Below are 24,274 nucleotides of genomic sequence, written 5' to 3' on the forward strand. Positions count from 1 at the left end.
TGTGCAGGTGGTTTCACTCTTGTTCCTCTTCTGGGATCCAAACCTTTGCTGAAGCCTTTTATTGATTAAATCCAGCTCAATATCAGCTGGAATATTTTATTAAGATGCATATATTTTCTTGAGATGAGATTACTTTCTAATGCAGAACGTGTTTGATTATTGTACTGATTTCCCAGAATCACATCTTTTACTTTGTTGAAATTCCCTTTTTGTTGTGTCGCACTTACAGAATAAGTGATCTGTGGCTTCTACTCAAACACAAACAGACGCTCAGGTCTCAGCTGAGAGATTTTATTATTCGCAGTTGGTACAAAAACAGTCAGTATTAAGCTGACACAGAGAAATAACAAACAACAGGCGCAGCTGAGGTTTTACTGGTTTGACTGAAGGAGAGTTCACCATCAAATACTTCACTGATCGACACAGAGTTCACTGCTGTCGCCTCATGTCAGCGTCTGAAACACAGTCTGCTCCGGTCGAGTCATTTTGGTATTTTTAAAACAAGACGGAGAAGACGGAGGTGTGGAGGAAACTCCCAGATAAATTCCTGAATGTCTGATTTCCAAGTGGGAGCTTTGGCCTCACGGTGGCGCTAGAGGAAAAGTCCGAAATCCTCATCAGGAGCTGTTGGTATTTCAGCAGTTGCATATTCAGTATTTTACTTTTTTTTTAGGGTGAATATTCCTTTAAGAGCACTTTGGGAGACGATGCATCACCTACAGTGTTTAAAAGTCCTTACATAGATAAAAAACTAATGCTGGTTTACAGTTCATTTTACTGAAAATAAAAATACAAATATTCATTCTAGATGTTTCAAGTCACAAGAGCGGCAGCTTCAGAAGTTTCCCAAACAATTTTTAGTTAAATTATGATAAAACTTGTTAAGTTCATTAAAATAAAATTATTCTGTCAACACTACAGAGGAAGGTCACTTGATTTCATAGAACAAAGACATAGATCAGAACCAATAACTCTTTCTGGAGTTGAATATTTTCATGTTCCAACAGGATGATCATGTTTAGTGTTTGACTGCAGCTGCTGTTAAATTCTGCACTGATTCACAAAAACAAGACGAGAGGTGAAAGAATAAATAAGAAAGTTTAAGGCAAATCGAACATTATCACAGGTTTTCTGCAGCTGCGTCCAGAGGAGAGAAACAGCCTCGATCATACGTGATATTAAAAACAGGAGCAGAGATCATCCCAGTAAATGCTCTTATATTCATCACAGTTGAGTTTAATTCATTTTAATGTCAAAATTAAGTTCTGATCCCAGAACTCAGGACACGTCCAGACGTCTGTTGGTTAAGGCTCGAGGTTTCTAGTCCAGCGGGCTTTGGAAGATGAGTCTGACGCAGCCGGTGTCTCCGCCCAGCGGCTGGATGCAGAACGGGCAGGCGGCGTGGAAGGCGTGCGTGCCGTGCGGCAGCAGGATCTGACTCCAGTACGCTGTCGTCTTCTCAGAGCAGACGTGGCCGCAGGGGACGAAGGCGTGGGTGGGCGGCTCCGCGTCCACGTAGAAGCCCGCCTCGCAGCCCAGCCACAGCGGCACGTAGGGGCCCTGCGCCCGGCACATGGGGCACTCCCGCTCCTGACGCTCCGCCTCCGCCTCGGGCTCGCGACGCCCGCCCCAGCTGTGGTAGCCGTGCACGTGGCCGCAACGCAGGTACGCCCACGGCTGCTTCTCATCCACGTCTTTGCGGTGCAGGCTGGGGAAGGCGAGCGTGTTGAAGCCCACGGGACACTGCGGCCGCCCGGCGTTCAGCTCCTGCCGCAGCGCCTCCAGGTGTTTGACGGTGGGCGTGTGCGCCAGGCCCTCGGCCGTCCGCCACAGCAGGGTGGCGCCGCACAGGTCGATGAGCGAGCCGTCAACAAGCTCGTTAGACTCGGACGCCACCTGAGGAGCAGGAGGAGGGTGAGAGAACACAGGTCAGACACAGCAGCACAACCTGTCGCTGAACTCGATAAATTCACTTTATTATATATTATATATTATATTACACAAATATTATTAAATCTCCTTGAACCTTTGTAAAGGTTGTAAAGTTCATTTGGTTGTTGAGACTGAGTCAGAAACGTGTTGAATTCAGAGGAAACACCTGCTCATCAGCGTCTGTTTGATCAGAGGGAGGGTGGTGTAGGCAGGTGGATGACACACATTCACACTGACTGAGTTTAACTGAGATCAGCTGATTGTGGTTTTCTCTGACACCACAGTTTCTGCTCGTGTATGTTGGTGACCCACCATCTTGCCCCTCTGCTGAGCCGATCTGGTCTCCCGCAGCATGAAGACGTTGCCGCAGACCGAGATCTCCCTCCACAGGCCGGGCTTGGAGTCCTGGCTGAAGCCGTGGCGCGGGTGCATCACCAGAACGCCGTTGGTGGTCAGTCCGTCCATCTGGCCTTCCTGCATCCTCCACTTGGCCGCCTTCTCCTGCGTGAAGAAAAGAGCTCGCGTTAACCAAAAGTTAAGAACGACTCCTCTGCAGGTGCGATGAAGCCGTGAGCTCGGCCTACCCCGAGGAAGATGTTCTTGGAGGAGTCGAAGCCCGCGGCGTAGATCCGCGCAGAGTACGGCGGGTCTCTTTGGCAGATGATGCGGCAGGCGAAGCGGGAGATCGTGCTCTGAATCGGTCTGACTGTCGGCGTGGTTCTGACCGCCGGGCACCGTGTCCGTCACCACAAAGTCGATGGGATTCTCTGTCGAACGTCCGATCTGTCGACACACACACAGACTGTTATTTCAGTTCACGCCTGGAGAAGGCAAACGTCAGAATTTTTGGGGGGTTCAGACTTTTATTTTGCCTCAAGGTCCTTTCACCTACAGCATGACGTGAACAAAGTCTAGATATCAACCACCAGTGATGGAACACCAGCTGCACATTATTCTTGTTAATATTTCTCTTAATTTACACACAGTGCAGGAGGCAGGACTGAATCTCAGAGAAAGAAGAACGAGGTAAAAGAGAGTGAAGCTCCTTGATACAGACCTGGAACATGTCGGTGCTAATGTCGTGGGTGTACTCCACCACCACCGTCTGAGCCCGGGACAGAGTGTATGAGATACTGTGCTGCTCCTTGCTGCTGATGGCCTGAGGAAACACAGGAGAGATGCACTGTTACAGCAACACTTCTAGATTCTCCTAAACTGGCTTCATGTTTTATAAACGATGCGACATGCTTGTAAAGAAAAGAGTGAACTGCAGCCATCATCAACTACAGCTGCAGAGCGAGAACAGTTTTTCACTGTTTTGAACATTTTGATCATAAATCCTCTGTCCTGGTGACAGTGCAGAAACTAGGGATGGGCATTTGAAGAAATTTCCTTGATTGGTCAACAGGAAAATTAACAATCAATTATCCATTAATCGTTATTTTTTATACTGAAAATGCCTGTGGCAGAAAATAGGCTGCTAAAGAAAGTGTGTTTTTCCTTAATGAAATCTTTATTCCAAGAAGAAATTATAGTTCAAAAAACAATCCTCTTAAACACAGACTTTAAAATTAAACAAATTAACAAACCAAAACTACAACGCTTGACAGAAACACAACTGAGAGTCTTTTAGACACAAAACAAATAAGTTATCAATCATATCAAACGTTAATAAAGTATGTTGATAAAAGGCTGTTTAGTGCAGACAGTTTTCCCAAAATGTAACTCATCTGAATGCAAAAGGTTCCACATAAGAGGGTAAAGTAACTCCACCTGACTGATTTTTGTTGAGATGGAAAAATGGTCGCACACCAAACTTCTCCTGCTCTCTTCATGTTTACCTTCGATTTCTACGACAGCTCAAAGGCATGAATGAACCTGGAAATAATGACGGACGTCGGCCACTTCTACCTGTGTGCTGAGCTCTCACCTTGGCGGCCTGAGGCGTGCAGGTCATGTGGACGGTGCTGGGCTTCACGCCGTTGGCTTTGTTTTTGCGGCACAGAGCGAAGCGACTTTTCCGCCGGCCCTTGTCGCCGTTGGGCAGAGAGCCGTTGCACCTGAAATAAAAACAAAACATGCTGTTTGTTTTTATTGTGTAGGACATCGTGCAGTAAACGAGGCTCAATATTTAAGGTTCGACTGCAGCTCATGATGGTTTTAAAGATTAATGTGACATTTCAAACCTTAAATCCTGAGGAGACAGAAACATAAAGGTAAATATTTAGGTGTTATTAATCATCCAAAAACCCAATCAATTCAGCCGATCATTCAGCCCTACAGTAGATTACCTACTGATGTGGCGTCCAAGTGCTGAAAGGATTTGACTGTCTAGGGTCCCAGACGTCTTTATTTCAGCTCTGGAGACAATAATGTGAAGCAAACAAAAGGTCAGAAACCACAGCCACAGCTTTTCCTGACGTCCCTCCACCTCCCTGAACCACAGGCTCTCTCTTGTGTCCACAGTGAATGGCCTTCAGTCAGGAAGTCAGCTGCTTTCTTTACTGTGGTCAAGTTTTCTCAACATACTTTAACTGGATTTCGTGTTAAGTGCGTCCATCCAAACAAAACAAAAACACCATCAGCCAGAGGTGGGACAAAGCCATTGTTCTGCAAGTCACAAGGAAGTGTCAGGTCTTAGCTGTGGGGAATCACAAGTCAAGACCGACGGGTTTCAAGTCAAGTCAAGTCCAGGTCGAACTTTGTGTTTGTGCATCCTCAACAATTACAGAAACAAGAATTATTACACAGGTATTTTCATTGCAGTCTAACTATGATAATCAAACGTATCAGGTGTCAGGACTCATTCCTGCAGCTCTCTATGACGTCACCAGTACAAAGATGGCAGAGCTCGTATCCGGCATATTTTTGTACAGAGGGAGGAAGTAGAGATGGGTCGTCCATCTTTATGAACAGTCGCTGATACTATGAATGTATCTCTAGCCGGGCTTGAGTTAATCAACCCTGTTGGGTTTTGATGACAGTAGAGATGAACTCAGACCTGACAGGACACGACTCCTGCTCCCCGCATCTGTTGGACATCAAATATCTCCAACGTTAACAGCTGCTGAAACCACAATCTGCTTTTTACATTTCTGTCTCTACACATGAGCAAGACACACCATATAAATCAGACTGTTTTTAAGGCTTGCCTCCAGTTTTTATGCTAGGCTAGGCTGAACACATAAAGGGCCTGTAACAGGAAACTTTGTTGAACAGAAGAAGCTGAAGAGCAACGATCGTTTCAATCTAGATTCAAAAGCAGGAAGCTGTGGTTCTGTGGTTTACAATTTAATCCACCTGAGCCATGAGGACGCCCGTTAAACACAACTTTAACTCGACTACTTTCATTTGCAGAAACACCATGAAGGATATTAATCTCATCCTGAGTTGTGCAGCATTTGAAAATAAAAATCCTGAGAGCTCTGAATCAGAAGTCAGTTGAGTTGGAGGTTATCTTCGGATCCAGACGGCTGCCAGCCACAGGTCAAACAAACATTGGAGCTCAGTTAAGAGTTGAGCCATTCTTTCACTGGATAATGCAAACTTCCTGCGTTTCAGATAAAGTAACGGCCACCTCCACTCTTAGACAAACTCAGACCACCACAGCTCCACTGTGGCTCCACTGTGTGACACAAAACACAACCTCTGTTTTCACAAAGTGTATGGCTCTTTAAAATAAAACCTTATGACCAGTGTAATTGTCGTCTGGAGGCTCTCCCAGACAGTTTAATTCCACTATAATACAAAAGCAAACAAAGGGTCTGAAACCACGATTCTCCTGACATCCCTCCACCTCCCTGAACCACAGGCTCTCTCTTGTGTCCACAGTGAATGGCCTTCAGTCAGGAAGTCAGCTGCTTTCTTCACTGTGGTCAAGTTTTCTCAACATACTTTAACTGGATTTAGACTCCGTTATGCTGCTGCCAAACAAAACTACTGGATTGTATTTTATAAAACGTTGGAGGGCACGGAGCGCAGTTGAAGGGATTTGTTTTATTGGATTTATTTGGACAAACTTAATGGTGTACAAATCCTTATCTAAATATGATGTTAAAACCAAGATGTTCAGTTTAAAGACTTAGAGATGGGCATGAAACCACAATGTGTTTTTGTTACCAACCACAATTTGTCCGAAGAGGGTTGGGCATAATTGATTGAATGATCGCGAAGAATTTTGTCAATCGCGTGGGAATTTAATCGATGCATTCATATATATCATAAAATGATTTTCACTGCGTGGCAGCAACCAGCAGGAGACGCAATTAAAATTTAACTAGGTATGGGCTGGTTACTGGTTTCAAAGTATACAGAGGTTTGAAAAAGTCAAGGTTTCAAAATCACTAATATTTTCCGTCACACCGTTAAAATTACTCGTCAAAGACAGAAATTTCCAGCTTCCATATTTCCAGCTAAGAAATGTTGGTGATAACTTTTTTGTACTGTCTCTCTCAGTTGTGTTTCTGTCAAGCAGCGTAGCTTTGGTTTGTTAATTTGTTCGTTCCCTTTATGAGCATCACAGATCTTTGTTGTTTCTGTTCAACTTTAAAGGCTTTGTTTAAGAGGATTGTTGTTGGACTATTATTCCTTCTTGGAATAAAGTTTTCATTGAGGAAAAACACACTTCCTTTAGCAGCCTACTTTCTGCCAAAGGAATTTTCAGTATAAAAGGTAATAATTAATCGATAACTGATCATTAATTCTCCCGATGAACAACAAAGAAAATTTCCTAAAATGCCCATCCCTAGTCTAAAGTCCATAGTATCATAAACAGCCAAGTACTAAAAGTCAGATTTGTAATCTTGTTTCATCATAAACTGTAGTGACTTAAGATTTTCTTCTTGTTCAGGCAAAGTTCTTGTTCGGCTGCATGAGTTCAGACAACGTCGAACATTTAAGGACATGGTCTTCTTTTGCTGAATGAGAAAAAAAAGGTCTTCATAGAAAAGCTTCAACTGAAATCGTATTTAGTAGTAGTATTTAAAAATCTCATATAACATCCGGTCATACCACAGTGTATACTTCTCTCTTGATGTTGTGGTGTAAAAGGCATCTCTACTTTTATTTTATTTAACCTTTTTATTTAACCAGGAAGAGTCCCACTGAGATTTAGAATCTCTTTTTCAAGGGAGACCGGGCAGCCGCACAAAATAAAGACACAAAGTTGCAGACAGAAAACACAACAAAAGACAAACTCAAAAAACACAGAGAATCTGACTCTGATTCTTTCATTTTAGTTTTAAATGCATTAAATATATTAATTCACAAAGCTTTCGATCTTTTTACGGCATGTTCCATGCCACACTTTCAAATATACAAAGACCTTTTTTCCAATTTCTTTCAGACATTTGGGAATGAAAGGAAAAAGAAAATGAGAATGCAGAGTATTGTCGAGTATTGTCTACTGGTGCATTCATGAAAACTTTGTGCAAAAATGTCCAAATTCACAGTTTATTGTCTGTGTTGAGCTTGACACTGGGACAACATAACCTCTGTCATGCTTTTCACCAGCTGATTCATGATTACTGAATGTCTAAGTGTCCCTGAAAGCACCACGAAGATGAGTTTTGACACACCTGAGTTAGAACACTATGCAAACAAAGTGTCCTCATAAAAAGACAAAGCAGATTAAGTTTTCAGTGTGGAGGATCAGTGATTTACAACAAGTCTCCACGAGTTCATCCTAAAACTGTTGTGAAAGCTCGTTCTTGACGACATGGAAGTTTTCACTGCAGATGTAAATCCTCATGAGTGAGTATCTTACCCCAGCACAATGAGCTCTCCATATTTGACTGGTCCTTTGGTGGAGGCTGGGGAGGTGGAGATGTTTTCCTGTCCGAGTGAAAACATCTGTGCGGCCTTCTTTACGCTGCCACCCTCAGAGCGACTCCATCACCTGAGGACACAACCAGAGGAAAATCAAACTTACTGATGATTCTTGGCTGCTGAAAAATGACAAATATGTGCAAAGAGAATAATTTTCCCTCATGTTTTTAAAGATTTTTTAACCTACAAGTTTCAGAAAACGGCTTCACATTGAATATTTAATTTAATATTTAAAAACCCTCTTCAGATATTCACACAAAGGCGTCAACACAACATCATACATTACTAGAATACGCCCACACTGCCTTTGTGCTGGGAGCCGGGAGCAAACAGTGGCAGACAATATATGTATTCACTGCAGCACACTGAGTGGGGTTGTTAGGTGTAAAACAGGGCCATTTGCGTCCGTGACGGGGTGACTCACTTAGCAGCACACTGGAACTGATGTTATAATCCTTTGTGCCATGAAAGAAGAAACAACAACAACAAAAACACAAGCTGAGCATTCATTCAGAAGGCCAGCCCTGATGTCAAAAGGCCAAGGAGGATACAGTCATCAGAAATCTGAGAGTTATACAACTGGCTGTTATGACAAATTCTGCTCTGATGTGGTTGATTTTATAACTGAAGAGTTTCAGGTTTATTCAGGGTTTGGTACAGTTCAAAATTAAATGGGACTTTAAGCTGCAGTTCCTCTAATGGCCATCAGATGCTAACTGTAAGAGAACTCAGACTGAATAGAGTGGTGCAGGGATGATGTATTTTCGTGGGCCAGCCTGAAAGTTAGCATCACCCTGGTTCCCTCCACAAAAAGCCAATGGGATTATTGGGTTTTGAATTCTAACTTAGAATAAATTTAAAAAAACTGAAAAATGAAGCTGCAGTTCCTCTAATGGCCACGAGAGGCCGACGGTGTAGATAATTCGGACTGATTTTAAATAGTATTGGTGCATTCTAGTTGTTCTCGGAAGACACAATTTCCATGTTCCTCGTCGAAAGTTTCAACTGAGGTGTTCTTCAGGTGGAGTAAAGATTTGTTCTGAAGTTGTCTACACTCTGTGAGCGTCCATGTTTTTCTAACTTCTCAACTGGAACGCTGTTAACCTGTAGGTGACATCACTCCCAGTTCTGACCTCTGGTTTCCGATGTAACTTGAACACAGCATTGTTTACAGCAACAAAACGTAACTTCGCTGAGCAGCAGTGTCCTCTGCACAGAGGGCAGAGCAGTTATCTGAGCGGTTAGGTGGTTTTTATGTACAGAAAACAAAGCCATGGTTTGTTACCCATGATCCCTTTCTCCTTCTGGAGCAGGAAGTGCTGCCACTGTAACAAACGCACAAAACTCTGTTTCTAAATCTTGATATTTTCAAAGTTTCCTAGCTGGATATCAGAGATGAACACTGGTTTTTAATGACAAATGACAGGTAAACAACTTGAAATATCCTAATGAATGAAGTAAAATAAATTCACAGCTGCTAGTTGTAGTTTCAAACAACCTACAACCATGGACAGATTTTGAGGAAACAAGCCTCTGAGCACACAACACACCTGCGACTTTCAACCACAAGAGGTCAACTGAAGCTTTTCAACTTGGTGTTACTTTTATCTCTCTAGAAATGGGAAATCTATAAATGTTAAAGGAGACCTTAAGGTGGTTAGGGGTTTTTTAGATTGCAGAAACTTCAGGCTTTAAAAAGTCCCTTCAGGCCACTACAGGTGCCTCAGAAATGATCATCTAACCACCAACTGTCTTCTAAACAATGCTCTGTCCAGAGAAAGAAAATCATCACTTTAATTAGGAGTTTCCATCATTTTCCTTTTTTCTTTCTCTACCTATCTTTTCTACTGTCCCCGTCACTTTTCTGTGAAAATAAATGAGCTGTGTGGAAACTGGTGTCAGTCGCAGCTGAGAAAAACCCTGCAAGCTGTTAACCTCACGCTAAGAGATATCATGTACATTCTGGTTTTGGTTTCCATGACTATGATTCTTGCAAATTAAACACAAACTGAACAGATTAGCTGCATGTTTAGCTCATCCTGGAGTTTTAAATCCAAGTTTCTTGAAACTACACTGATTAATTAATTTTCTGTTTTCACATATCTTGTTGCTTTACTAACCTATTAGCCAAATAAAAACACCAAAACACAGGACGTAAAAATCAAAATCTGTCTGGAACCCAAACATCAGAGGGAGTAAAATAGTTAAGGTTTGGTTTATTTTATTTCAACATAATAAACAGCAAATAAAGGTTTCAAACACTTTGGTTCAAGACTGAATCTGCAGCTGTTTCTATATTCAACAAACAGTCAAGATAAAATCGTGACAGAGCTGATTTACAGGAAACAAAAACACCATCAAGAGAGCAGAAAAACACATAGAACAGGAAAATATCAGAAGCGTAAGGATGTGGCATGTGATGAAGAGATGGTGATGATGATAATCGTTAAGCTGTGTTAGCAAGTGTTGAGACAACAGGACTGCTGAAGGTGCAACAACAGCTACCAGTCTGACTTAATAGCTAATAATAAAAAAAAAATACCATGACCTGGATAAGCTGGAGAAAAAGAACAGTTCAATGGATGGGAAGATTAAAGGACAACTGGTCATTTTTAACCTGGGTCTTCTCTTCCCATGTTTTTGGGTCAACAGTCAATTGTTCACCTTAATGGACGTCCACTATAGTTCCTGTTTTTGTCACTGACAGACTCAGATTGTTCTTCTCAGAGTCTGATAACATGATGACAGGATTCCTACCAGAGACAGAGCTTTTTATTAAAGAGGAAGATCCAGAAACATCTCTATATATCTCTACCAGACTCCACTGACAAAAACAGGAATTTAACTGAGCAGAACACAGGAGCTGCTGGAATAGCTCTGTTAGTTAGTTTTTTTGTGTTGTACTTTTATTTATGTAAAGTATCTGATTACTTCTTCCACCACTGAAAGTCAGACAGTAACACAAACTAACTAACAGAGAGAAGCAGTGGTATATCCAGCAGCTCCAGCTAAATTCCTGGTTTTGTCAATGGAGTCTGGTAGAGATATATAGCCACGTTTCTGCTTAAACAAAAAGGATCTTACTGTAATTTTCTGACACTTTCTAAACCTAATGGTTAATCAATCATAATCAGATGTGGAAGTTCAGGATATTTATAGTTGCACGTATCATGAAAAAGAGATGCCCCCCTGATCAGCTTCACGCCTCCTGACCAGAGGCAGTGGAGCGGCCGGCAGACAGAGACCCATTCACCTCCTGTAACTGGACACCAGATAAGGAGGGTGACTTCTGAAGTGACTTCACTCCTCTCAAACAGCCGCTGTGTTGTGCTTCTCTTTCCTCTCGTGACAGAGACGTAGCGTTCCCCCCCCCCACCCCCATCTCCACCCCCCGGGTCTGACGTCGAGGTGAATCACACGTCGCGGCTCAAAGCTGATTTTATCCGTCGCTTGTGACTCAGATTTCATGGTTTCTAATCAGCCTCGACAACACAAAGCTGCTTCGAGTTTCTTTACACGACCTTTAGTTTGGACTGCGTCGCCACAGCAACAACTAAACCTCAGCATCATTTTATTTCATTCTTAACAAACTGTTGATGTTTTATACATGTTACAGTTATTTTATTGTGTCTCCTGCTCTGTTGGTTTTCTTCTGTTCAGTGCCTAAACATGGCTGTGCAAAAACTGAACAGCACACATTAAAAGCCTGCTGATTGTTCAGTGTTTTCTAACTCTATAAATGTTCCCTCCTCCATTTTCCAAACTGTGAACGTCCATTCATCCTGTAGGAACAGAGTCACACCTGTTGACCTGTGTGAGTCTCTGCTAACATTTACTAACAGGCTACAAACTGATGATGAATAATCATCCAGAAAGCTGACAGATCCAGACTGAACGGTGACGTCCTGTGAATTATTTATCCAGAGACGTGGTAAACAACAGAGCAGGTTAACTTCATCGTCATCAACTTAAACACCAGGACACTTTCTGACACTAACGATGATTGGTTTTTCTCTCTGACCGTGTCGATGCTCGTTTCATCACTGCAGCTCAAATATAACATGAGGAGACTCCATGACCACAGCTGGAAACAAACCTGTGTCCTCTGATGTCGCCATTTAGAAAAATTATATAGAAACCAGACTGTAAATGCATCAGATATTTGACTATATTTGCATATGAATTGTCACATATTCATCGCTGAATGTTTGATAATCAGTGAATAAAAGGGGAAAATGATTCATTCTGTGCTATAGACATTCATAACAACTCCTGCTCTTATTAATAGCTGTACTTTAATAATTTGGAAATTATTCACAGTGTTTCTGATGCTCTTTATTCTGCTCTGGTTATTAGAACCACATTCTCCTGTGGGTATCTGTCCTGTATTTCATATTAAATACTTCATTCATGCTTCAGATGATAAACAGCACTGCCTCTCACATGAACACCAAAGACAGACAGACACTGCACCAGACTTTTATTTTGAAGGAGGGGTTGAAATACACTGTAATTACTGCACATGATGGCGTGTGGAGTCACAGGACTGCAGGTATGAACGATTAAGGTGCACATTGTCCAAATACAGCAGGTGCAACAAAGCCTGAACCAGGCAAAACTCATTACAGTCAGCTGTGTGCATCCACCACAGGCGTGAAATCAAATCATATAACTGCAAAAGGCTGTGACTGAATCAAACAGCAAGTGTGCGTGTGTGAACATGACAACCTCGACTCATTATCTACACTGACATTAAGAGCTGATGGGCTCAGATCAGCTTGTGTTTAGGCGGTGGAGCGTGTGGACTGTGTGGTCATGTGACTTTTCCGCGCACAGACCAGGTGGAAACAGGTGACGTGATCGACACTGAGCAGAAAGAGATACTTGTAGTTGTATCAGCAAGTCTGGTGAATACATGACAGTGAGAGCCAAACAAAACATGAGTTACAGTCCTGTACAAGTACTCTTCACACTGGTTTCAATCTGAAGGTTTGCTTTGAGATGATACACACTTTCCTTGGTAACCAAGCAAGATTTGAAACTCATATGCAAACGTCTCCACAAAGCTACGAACAGTGTTTATAGGTAAACTCCCAAACAGGGCGACAAAACGACAACAATAAATACCACTAAATAACTTTTCCTCTGTACAAATATCAGACACGGTGGATACGACAGAACTTCTCATTCCATCCATGTTTGTACAGACGACACGAAAAGACAACGATGATGACGACAGAAAATGTTAACGCGAACTGGACGAGGCTCAATACACAAGGAGACCGCTGAGAAGAAAGCGGCTGTTTAAAGTCAGGTACGACCTGAGCAGGTGAGTGAGGGAAACCTGCACAACAACAGACCACAGAGTCACCTTCATGTCTCACCACAAAAAACTCACCTGGTGACATCTTCACATCTCACTGAGGAGGAGGAAGGAAACTTTAAGCTCGACAGAAACACGGATTTGATTTATACTCTGATATAAATCAATATAATATCAGCTGACACACACACACACACACACAAACCTCACCATGGCAACAGACAGAGAGTGTGTGGCGGCAAAGTGTCAGTGAGCAGCCTGTCAAACACATCACACTGCCTCCATGACGGGGGAGGGAGGATGAAAGGGGTTAAAGGGGGTTAAAGGGGGTTTACACACACACACACACACACACACACACACACACACACACACTAATAATTCAATTAAGAGCAGATTAAGGCACCAGCTCCATTGTTGCACTGTGTTTAAATAGATTATTTCAGGGCAGTTAGGATCTAAATCAGGGCACAGACCCAGAGGAACAGGGTCAGCCATCACTCTGAGGACGAGACTCCATGCTGCACTGGAGGATTCACCAAAGACCAGTGTCAGAATGAATCATCATAACTAGGCTTTAAAATCTGTCTTTTTTCATTTTAGTAGAATTTAGTCTCACACAGTTCATTACTCTGAACAGTTTGATTGTTTTATGTGAGTAGATAACAGCCATAACAACAGGCACGTGATTTATGACGGAAACATATTTCCTCTTCTGCTTTCCTCCGGGGGTTAAAGGTATAATCTGTAACTTTTCTGCACTGAAATATCAAAAAAACGATGAGACCTGCGTTATATTTTGTTGAGTTGCGTTCTCACATTATCCCAGATGTTCCTGGTAATGTTCAAACCTAAAGAAATCTGTCATTTCATTCAGGTTTAAACCTCATTATTAAGATAAACTAGATAGATTTTAGTCGTCAGACGTCTGGATCTGAAACCATCAGAGAAACAAGCTGAGCTAACGTTAGCAGCAATCCTGTGTCCACCAAACTACATCAGAGAAACACTGATTTTAAGAGGAGGAGACGTCTGAGGAGGATTCAGCTCCTGGTAAAAACCTCCTGAACCACTGACACTGAAGGAAACCCGGCTAGGAGAATCATTAACGGTGTATTTTGTTATTGTTTTGACTGAGAGACTCTTAGTGGCTTTATTATTTACTGTGCATTTAATGTTATATTTAAAGTATATTCATATTTTCTTATGCAACAAGAACTGCAGGAAATCATGTATTAATATAATAATACTGATTTCGACAGCTTTAATCCACCCAGACTAAACTTTCTCCAGACTCTAGGTCGACATTCACGTGCTGCAGAAGCAGCTGATGTGTCTTTAAGGTTTTAATGTGAGCGGACAGTTGGACAAAAAGAGGACGAATTTCAAGTTTTAACCAGGGAACAAAAGCAGCGTCTGCGGGGACAGATGCTCTGGTGGGATGGTGCATGCTAATCAGTTTGTGTGGACAGAACAAAAGAGGCCAGCTGGGCTACACAGACCGGGACAGACCGGCCTGTCAACCACAACCACTGCTGGAGCCCAGTTTAGGATAATATACTACAGATACACACAATAATTAAAGCTGAAGTACTTGGACTAATGTTTGTAATTACTCTGTAAGGTATAGAGAGCTAACTTAAATTTCCTTTCCACACAGGCATAGAAAACAAACCTTAAAGAATACAGGGGTATGTTGGGATAAAATACTACGTTTATACACTGTAATCACAGTAGTATAGAGTACAGAGTACAGGAAGGAGTATTTTAGGATAATATACTGCATGTATACACTGTGATTACAGTAGAAGTGCCTGAAGTAATGTGTGTTATTACTTTAAATCCAGTATCACACACACTTCAAGGAAATACGGGAGCATTATAGACACTTTAAACAATAAACTAACACATTATAAGGCACTGTTAGAAACATTACAGTGGTGTTTTGGGGTGTTCCAATAATATAATGTTGAATATAATGACAGTAAATACCATAAATTAGCTAAAACCTGCCTTAAACTTCACACTCAGCTTTAAACCACATAACTTTAACCAAGAGACATGAGAGTTATTGAGTTTTTGAGGAGAAAAACAAACATTAATCTCAATTTAAAACTTGCAACCATGGATGTTTACATTTGAGCAGCATGAAAAATAATAGGTAACGTTAGTATTATTCTGTTAACACTGTTAGCTTGTTAATGTCCAGTTAACTTGTTAACGTTTAGTCTTTATTGTCGGTTAAAATGAAAAGCTCAAAGTAGCTACTTCGTTAGCTGACTAGCATGTTACTTAGCACAGTGTGTAGATAATGGGAAGCTAGTTTTAACGTTGCTAACGTTAACGAAATTGAAGAGAAACTTCCCTTTAAAAAACAACAAACTCACCGAAGTAGCTGGTCTTCACTAAAGCAGTTTCATGTCCCGGGAGTCTCCGTTCCGGTTATCGACGGTTTTAACGGCTTCTGAGCAGAGAAATGTTTCCGCTATTTAAGACTACCGGTAGTTTTAACGAGTTTTCGTCGGTTAAAGACTAAATTAAATGAAAACTCGGCGAGGTTCGGCTCCGTCTGCGCTCTGACGCGAAGTAACCTCGATCCTGAACGAGTCTTCTTCGGTAAAAACCGCAACTACTTCCGCTAAGCTTTTCAAAATAAAACGAGTAAATGTAGTACTTCCGTTTCAAAATGGACTGATGTTAGGATTTTTATGATATTTGGAGATTTGAATTGATCAGTTTTAAGGTCAAAGCTTTTTGGCATTAGAAGTTTATAAAAAAAACTGTGAGTTACATGTTTTTTAAGTCCAGTGGGGACGATGAATGAACTACTGTACTGTCTTTTTCTGCATTAAATTTTACTTATTGTGTGACCTGAATGACCCTGTGATTTTTTTTTAACCACAGGAAGGTGGAAGTGTTTTAGCATTTATGTGACACCTTAAAAACATATGGGATGTTCACAGAGCAGCCACTCAGCACACAGTCTGATCACATTCCTGTTCACACCTACAGGGCCAGCCACTGTTAAGACAGTTTTACCCCGGCTGCTGGCCTGTACTGAACAAAATGTACTTCACATAACTCAGTTGTCTGCACATTGTGGGATTAGTGGTTATTTATTGCTGCTTTTTAAAACACATGTTTGTTTTTTAACTTATTCTCATACAGTTAAATATAGTTTAAGATGCATTTTATTGCATTAAATGTGAAATAAATATGAAATTAAACAAATGCATGTTGCTGCAAACAGAGCATGAGGAACGTGCTACAGACTGTAGGTGGATGTTACGTGATGTATAGGTACAGGCAAACCTACAGTGTGATGTGAGTCAACATGCAGGACAGGACGAACCAGATTAAAGCATGAATTCTTCTGAGCTCCTGAGAAAAGACGTCACGTTTCACCTGGTGATGAGTCAGTGCCAGTGTTTCCTTTCCCTCCTTAAACCCAGAAGGTCAAAAAAGAAAAGATGAAGGTGAGTTTCCCTCCTCCTCCTCCTCCTCCTCCTCCTGAAACAGAGCAGCTGATGAGTTTGACAGAAATGAGATGTTGATGTGTCCTGTCGGATTTTCCTCTCAGGTGTTGGCAGTGACATCTGCTGTTAGAGCTGTGAAATAACATGAAACACAGGTTTAAAGAAAAAATATTAGCAACTAAAACAGGAGTGAAAATGTGCATGAAAACTACATTTATATTGATTATTATTGTTGTTTTATAAATGAGTAAAGAGTGTAGAAATACTCTGTTACAGGTTTAACAGTTATTCAATCCTTTAAAGTATTACCATCAACATCTACTTAAAGTACTAAAAGTAAAAGTGTGTGTTCTGCAGAACGACCTGAGCTGAAATAAAGTAAATTATATCACTGGATGATTTTAAGTTCTCATCGTCATATTTATTTGATGATTATGTCAGATAAATGTAATGGAGTAAAATGTACAGTACTCGAGTAAATGTCCTTTTTTCTCTTCCTGTGGTCTTTTCATTTATTGTGAACGTGTTGGAGAATCTGCTCCATTTTAAAGCGCGACCTTCATTATTACTAAATCTTGTTCAGGAGCCTTGAATCTTCAACCTGCAGCTTTATTACGATCCTGAGGGAATGAAGCTGATCCCATTCAGCCTGAGCCCACCCTCATATTAATACTAATAATGTTAAATAAATGATATAAGAATTCTGTTTATTTTATTCTTTCCTTTATTTCCTCGTGGCCTTGTAGCCCCCCCGCCTGGATACGTTGGGTGCACGTGTTTTGGCAGCGCACCAAAATACAAGAAGAAAAGAAAAACCCGGAAAACGCACTACTACGCGCGCGCCCAAAAAAACCCGGCATTCAGTGTGTCCATTCATTCAGTCATTCAAACGGCGGCCACCGGTCCACCTGTCTGACCTGCCAAAACCCCGCTCCGACTCTCAGGTGAGTTCATTCCGCCTTGTGTTTGTCATTGTTGCTTAAATCGAGTGATTTTTGAACGGACTTCTGAATGGTGTTTCTTAGCTTTCACTCCGCGCGCTCACTTTAAGATCAGACTCTGGAGCCGACGTGAACAAAAGAATGTGAGTGGAATATTCCCGGTGAATTAAAGGTGAATTACAGGTTAATTACACCTGCTGCTCGTTCATTTTAATCGTTAACAGTCGAACTCAGAGGCCACGCGTTGATTTCATGTGACTTTCATACATTTTGACTGTCACTGTTCAGAAGCTGATTTTAAACTGACTGAAGTTTTAAAAACTCGATCTAATACATTAGAAATCAGTCATTTACTGTATGATGCCTTCAGTGTAGTCAGGAAATATGAACTGATGTGGCGCCATGTGGCGTTTATGATGCAACCAGATGACTCATTATCACCAAGTTACAGTAAGGATACTGTCAGTAACGTGTGTGTGTGTGTGTGTGTGTGTGTGTGCAGATGAATGACTTTCACACACTGTAAAATATAAAGTTTTTCGGCTTTAAAAGACACATGAACATTCACTTATATTATTATTATCATTATATTTATTCCTCTGATGCCGTTTGAACTCCGGAAGTGTAACCACCCTCCAAATCTTTTTGTTTGTTTGTTTGTTTTGTTTTGTTTTTTCCTGATTGGTCCAAAACGTGTCACGTGAGAAATGCACGCGGGTTTTTTTGGGTGGGGTGGGTGGAGGTGTCCCAGTTCAGCCTTCACTGTATGATGGTTCGTTTTTGTAGTTCACAGCCAAACACATCTGGTTCAGCCTCATTCAAATGTCTGTCTTTAGTTACCTGAAGATGAAAGTTAACTTTCATTTTGTTTTCTGTGCAGAGACGCGACAGAAACAACAGGATGTGGAACGAGAAGAAACAGAGTCCTCCTCCTGTCGACCGGTCAGTCTGATGTTTTCTGATAAACTCATGATGAAGATGATTTTCATGTAAAAGCTCAGCTCAGTCATGACGGTGTTTCCTGTCTCCACAGAGGTCAGGTTGGCTTCATCATCTTCATGCTGGGTCTGGGAACTCTGCTGCCCTGGAACTTCTTCATCACGGCTTCTCAGGTTCTTACTCCTTTGTCTTTATGTCACAGAGAAAAGAGATGTTCAGTAAACTGCTCAGATCACACACACAGTTTTGGTTTTTAATCATTTATTCTGTGATTTTCTTTTTGTCAGGTTTAAAAATGAAGAGAAAATCAAACCAGAACATGTTTTATATTTAATCAAAGTTAGATAATTGATCCGTTTCATTAAAACAGTGACAGAGACCACTTCTTTTCTGCTCCTGCTCTCAGAAAAAGTGAAAATATGTTTTGCAAAAATGCAGAAAATAGTGAATGTTACTGTTTTTAAAGCTGTTAAATGATTTTCCTTCTGTTTTTCCTCTTTGTTAAAGTATTTTAACGAGCGTCTGGCTGCTCCCAACACCACCGCTAACAGCACATCAGGCGCCACGACTAAAAGCTACAACTACGACAGCTGGATGGCCTTGCTTTCCCAGCTGCCCCTGCTGCTCTTCACCCTGCTCAACTCCTTCCTGTATCAGTGGTGAGTGAACGAGCTTCAAATCGCAGGTTTAATCAAACCGTTAAAACTTGAATTAACTTTATTGTCTCTCTGCAGGGTGAAGGAGAGGATCCGCGTGGCCTTCAGCCTCGTCGCCATCTTGCTCCTCTTCTCCCTCACCGCCGCTCTGGTCTCCATCGACATGCAGCCGGACACCTTCTTCTCCGTCACCATGGCAACCATCTGGTTCATCAACAGTGAGTTCCTCCATTTTCACTCTGTTTTGGATTATTCCAGAAAATAAACAGTGAGCAGCTAAAGTTTCTGATCCTTCAGGTTTAGTTAATCAGATCATCTTCACAGATGAACACCACTGTTCTGATGTTTGAAGTAAGAAGCTAATGTTAGGCTATAAACCAACTACACCACGGTCACATGACGTCAACGTCTCCACCACTAAGCTTCCAACTGGTCATTTCATTTAGCTCTGAGCTCTTCTACAAAAGCCTTTCTTCTTAGAAAGTTAGTGAGAGTTTGAAAGAGCGTGAGTAGAAACACAACGAGGCTGTAAAGGTGGACTGGTGAGTAGATGGGTTTTCATGTTAACGTCCCCGACAACCTCTGTAGTCTCATTTAGACACTCGTTAGCAACCGCCTTTTTTAAGACACGTAAAAGCTTCAAACATCAGGAGTGGGGGATTTACTGACCCATTTTATGTCGGAGAATAAAACCTGAAAATGTCTTGAGCTTGTGTTAAAACCACAGACCTTATTTCAGACATTTAACCAGAAACACACTGACAACAGGAAGAGCTAACATGCTAACATGCTAACTGACTTCCTGGTTCTAGGATCAGTGCTGCAGCTCTGCATAAAGGCTCAGCTTAAAGTAACATAATGTAACTTTACTGCTGCAGCCGTGAGTGATAATGAATCCTGTTCAGCAGCTAAAGATCCAGAGATTTCCCTCTGGAGGTGGTGGAGACCAAAGACAGAGCTAACACCTGTAACAGCAATGATAACGTTAATAATAACGTTGTGTGTTTGTGTGTGTGCAGTGTTCGGTGCGGTGCTGCAGGGCAGTCTGTTCGGGGTGGTCGGTCTGTTTCCTCCTCGGTACAGCACTCTGTTCATGAGCGGTCAGGGTCTGGCCGGGATCTTCGCCGCCGTCGCCATGCTGCTCTCCATCTTAAGTGAGTAACAGCCGAACATCTCCACACCAGACATCCTTCTTCATTCTCAACTGGTCCTGAATTGGAAACACCTTTTAATGACAATGATATAATAATAATTTCTGACTGAGCAGCTGTTTGTGCTTCTGGAGGAGAAGATTTCTTCGGTCTGCAAACAGAGAGTATTTGAGTCCTTTAGTGAATGAATAAAAGCAGCTGAATCGTCTGTTTCCCTCTGCAGGTAACGCAGATAAAAGCTCGGCGGCGTTGGGATACTTCATCACTCCGTGTGTGGCCACTCTGGGGACTCTGCTGTGTTACCTGCTGCTGCCTCACCTGGTGAGGAGACGACACAAAGTCAAATTCAGTTTCCAGATCTCTGACAGTCTGGTTCTGTCATTACTGTTTATCGTGCTAAACGTGAAAACACCTTTTATATTAAGCTAAAATGGGGAAAGGAGGCAGGATTACAGCTTTCTGAGGAAACTCCATGGACTGGAGAGAAAAATATCATAAGGAACTTTAGCATCTTAACAGGAAAAATACAAGAATACAGGTTCAGCATGTTGGCACAGAGGAAGTAAACCATGTCTGACGTCACGAGCGACCAAAATCCTGTTTTCAAGATGCTGCAGTGCTGTGTCCCGTGAGTTTGATGCCAGCAGGAGCTAATGTTAGCCAGCTAACAGGCTAACATTAGCACTGGTTAGCGCCTGCTGGTTAAAGCAGGTACTCCTGATATTAGAACTGAAGTTCTGGGTTTAGCTGTCCTTGGCTGGGAAACACAGAAAAAGACTGACAACAAGAAACAGCCTGTAAAACCCATAGCCCACCTTTACTAGCCAGTGTGCTAATGTTTGCTAGGTTAGCTAGCTAACACACTGTAAAACCCAGAGCTTATATCAGGGGTACCTGGTACCTTAGCCAGTGTGCTAATGTTAGCTAGGCTAGCTAGGTTAGCATTAGCGTCTGCTGGTAAAAATGGGAACATCTGACATCTTTTACAGGGTGTGTCTTGCTATCAGTCCTGTGCTCCCACAACACAGTGAAAACAGTCAGATGGTCGTCTGTTTTCACCGGAGCACGCTGTTGTTTTTAAAACAAAGATGCTCCTTTTGGCAGCAAAGAAAAAAAATCAGCTGCTGGAAAACTGTTGAATCCAACACCTCCAACATGTGAAGCTTGCCATGGAATGATCTAAGAAATATTTGAGGATACAAAAAGACAAATGCCACCAAATTTATAACAGCAGTGAGAGCAGACTTTGTAGGACCTGATGTTTTGCGCTCTGGCTCCTGTGATGAGATCTGAAGAAGTGTTTTGTTAAATGTGTTTATTTAAAGAAAAGAAGAAAGAAATCACTCCAGTTTTTCATGATCCTCTTTCTTCTGCTCGGCAGGACTTTGCTCGTTTTTACCTGAACAGGAGTCAGTCTGATAACGTGGAGACGGCGCAGGAACTCCTCAGCAGCACCGGTCAGTTTCATCAGAGTCTCATTCAGCGTTCATGTTTTAAACTGGTCACTTTATAAACTAAGGCACTGACTCATTCTTACTGTTTTTCTTTTTCAAGACAAGAAAAACCTCGAAGCCAAGGGGAAGTCAGAGGAGATTCAGGAGCGCTCCTCTGTCCTGGCCGTCTTCAAACAGGTGAACGACTTTTTAAAAAACATTCGTTCGGTTGAACAAAAACTGCAGAAAGTCGAGGGAAGGAGGAAACACTGTGCAACTGTTTGCTAAATTATTAAAATGGTGCAACCAACTCACAGGAAATGATTACACTTACACATGGGAGGAAAAGTGTGCGATGCTCCAGAAACTCGTTCAGAGGAAGGATGTGTCCTCTGACTGTCTGGACTAAAACTAAACTTTCTGTGTTTCAGATCTGGCTGATGGCTATGTGTGTGACCTGTGTGTTTGCCGTCACCCTGTCGGTGTTTCCTGTCATCACGGTGCGAGTTCAGACCGTCTACAAGGACAGCGCCGCCTGGAGTAAGACGTCTTTACAGTATTCAGCTGCTTTTTTATAAACTCAAACATCAAAATCCGTTGTTTCAGGAGTGCAGTGTGACATATTTACAGTCACTGAGTCCTGCTCTCTCTCTCTAACAGCCAAAGTGTTCACCTGTGTTTGCTGCTTCATCGTGTTTAACGCCATGGACCTGGTCGGCCGCGGCACCCCGTCACTCGTCCAGTGGGTGAGTCTGCAGCCGAACTCCTGGAAAAATAAATCGAGCAGAAGAAAATTTGTGATTTTTAACGAGTCTGTTGGTGTTGCAGCCGTCGAAGGACAGCGTCCTGTTTCCCGCCGCCGTGTTTTCTCGTCTGGTCTTCATCCCCCTGCTCATGACCTGCAACATCGAGAACTCCAGAATCATCCTCTTCAGTCACGACTGTGCCTTCATCACCATCATGGCCCTGTTCTCCTTCTCCAACGGATACTTAGCCAGTCTCTGCATGGCCTACGCTCCACAGTGAGTCCTCAGCAGGAAGAGACGCTGTGTCTCATTAGCATTAAGATCAAAACACAGCTGAGCTTAAAAATAACTCTGGTATTCTTTTGTTTCAGCAGAAAAATTGTGTTTTATCTCTACCAGACTCCATTGAGAAAAACAGGGATTGTACTGGCAGAACAGGAGCTGCTGGAATACCACTGCCTCCATCTGTTAGTGTGTTTGTGTTACTGTGTGACTTTCAGAAGTAATCAGATACTTTACTGCAGTAAAAGTACCACACAACAACACAGAACACACTAACAGAAGGAGGCAGTGGTATTCCAGCAGCTCCCAGTAAAATCCCTGTTTTTCTCAATGGAGTCTGGTAGAGATATATAGAGCTGTTTCTGGTTAAACTAAAAGGATCTTGCTCTTTAATAAAAAGGTTAATGTTGTAACTCTGTGTGTCTGTCAGGTTCGTGCGGTCTAAGGACTGTGAGACCGCCGGCACTCTGATGACCTTCTTCCTGGTTCTGGGTCTGGCTCTGGGAGCGTCCTTCTCCTTCCTGTTGGGAAAACTGGTTTAGGAAACTTTACTGATCCTAGTTGGGGAATTCGGTCAATGCCAAACTAGAGGAAGCACCAGTCAGAAGAACAGTCAGTCATGTTTGTGTATAAATATCAATGAAAATCAATGCACAACAAAGTATTTTCTTTTTTATGACACGGTACTGATTTGTGCTTTTAATATACTTTTTATTGAAGACCACCTCAAAAGCAAAACAGGATTTCCCTCTTCAGACGTTTGACTGCAGTATATTGAGTTTCTGCTGTGTAACCTTGGTGCTGCAGGGATTTAGATCTCGTTAAACATCCAGTGTGTAACATTTAAGGGCATCTATTGGCAGAAATGGAATATAGAAATATAGAAATATAGAAATGAATATCTACATAGGGAGCGGGTCCTCTTTCATGGAGTCCGCCATGTTTCTACAGAAGCCCAGAAGAGACAAACTGAACCAAACAGTGGCTCTGTAGAGGAGCTGTTACAGCCATTATGTACATTTTAACAGATTAAGGACAAAATATAATCTCTAAGGTGACTGTGATAGATTATATTACCCATATACAATAATTAATAAGAATCAACAAACTTGCAGGAGAAGACTGGAGTTAGCATCTCTGTCGTTATCATCATCAGCAGAACCGTCAGAGTAAATGACGATGGTATATTTCTCTGACTTTCTGACGTTTGGGGTCAACATCTGTCTGTGGTTTAAAGACTCACTAAACTGAAGTGAAATGAGTTCATGTAAATCAGGTAAATAAAGTAAATGAACTGCTGTGTTTTATATGTTAATGGTTCAGTGCAGCCAAACCAGACGTTTTGTCGTTTTGTCGTTTTGTCGGTTATCAGGTGTAAATTTATAGTCAGGAGTCGTGTGTGTTGAAGTTTTTTTGTTTGTTTGTTGTAATTTATCCTGATATTGAATTTTGTTTTTATATTAATGTATTTTATAATGCTCTGCTGGGAAATATTCTCATTGTTTGTTTGTTGCTTATTTATATGTGTGTGTGTGTTTTATACGATGATGATGTGTCTTTGATAATATA

The 24,274-nt window shown here is 41.8% G+C and overlaps 2 protein-coding genes across 2 annotated transcripts; one reads left to right on the top strand and one right to left on the bottom strand.

Annotated features, from left to right (window-relative positions):
• Positions 1–275: 275 nt before the first annotated feature.
• On the bottom strand, positions 276–15,712 carry LOC108874697 (E3 ubiquitin-protein ligase pellino homolog 1-like). The gene is given in 8 exon segments (XM_018663205.2): positions 276–1,896; positions 2,245–2,433; positions 2,517–2,630; positions 2,632–2,715; positions 2,990–3,091; positions 3,863–3,992; positions 7,697–7,828; positions 15,469–15,712. Coding segments are annotated over 7 exon segments (1,281 nt in total). The 5' UTR covers positions 7,783–7,828; positions 15,469–15,712; the 3' UTR covers positions 276–1,320.
• Positions 15,713–17,345: 1,633 nt separating this feature from the next.
• On the top strand, positions 17,346–23,355 carry LOC108874690 (equilibrative nucleoside transporter 2). Its single transcript, XM_018663198.2, has 13 exons — positions 17,346–17,501; positions 18,379–18,440; positions 18,532–18,610; positions 18,945–19,096; positions 19,172–19,311; positions 20,113–20,247; positions 20,468–20,565; positions 21,626–21,701; positions 21,799–21,875; positions 22,109–22,217; positions 22,338–22,423; positions 22,506–22,699; positions 23,136–23,355. The coding sequence occupies exons 2-13, from the start codon at positions 18,400–18,402 to the stop codon at positions 23,245–23,247; spliced, it is 1,299 nt and encodes a 432-aa protein (XP_018518714.1). The 5' UTR covers positions 17,346–17,501; positions 18,379–18,399; the 3' UTR covers positions 23,248–23,355.
• The last annotated feature ends 919 nt before the right edge of the window (positions 23,356–24,274 follow it).

Source organism: Lates calcarifer, linkage group LG5 (genome assembly GCF_001640805.2).
Source record: "Lates calcarifer isolate ASB-BC8 linkage group LG5, TLL_Latcal_v3, whole genome shotgun sequence".
NCBI lineage: Eukaryota > Metazoa > Chordata > Actinopteri > Centropomidae > Lates > Lates calcarifer.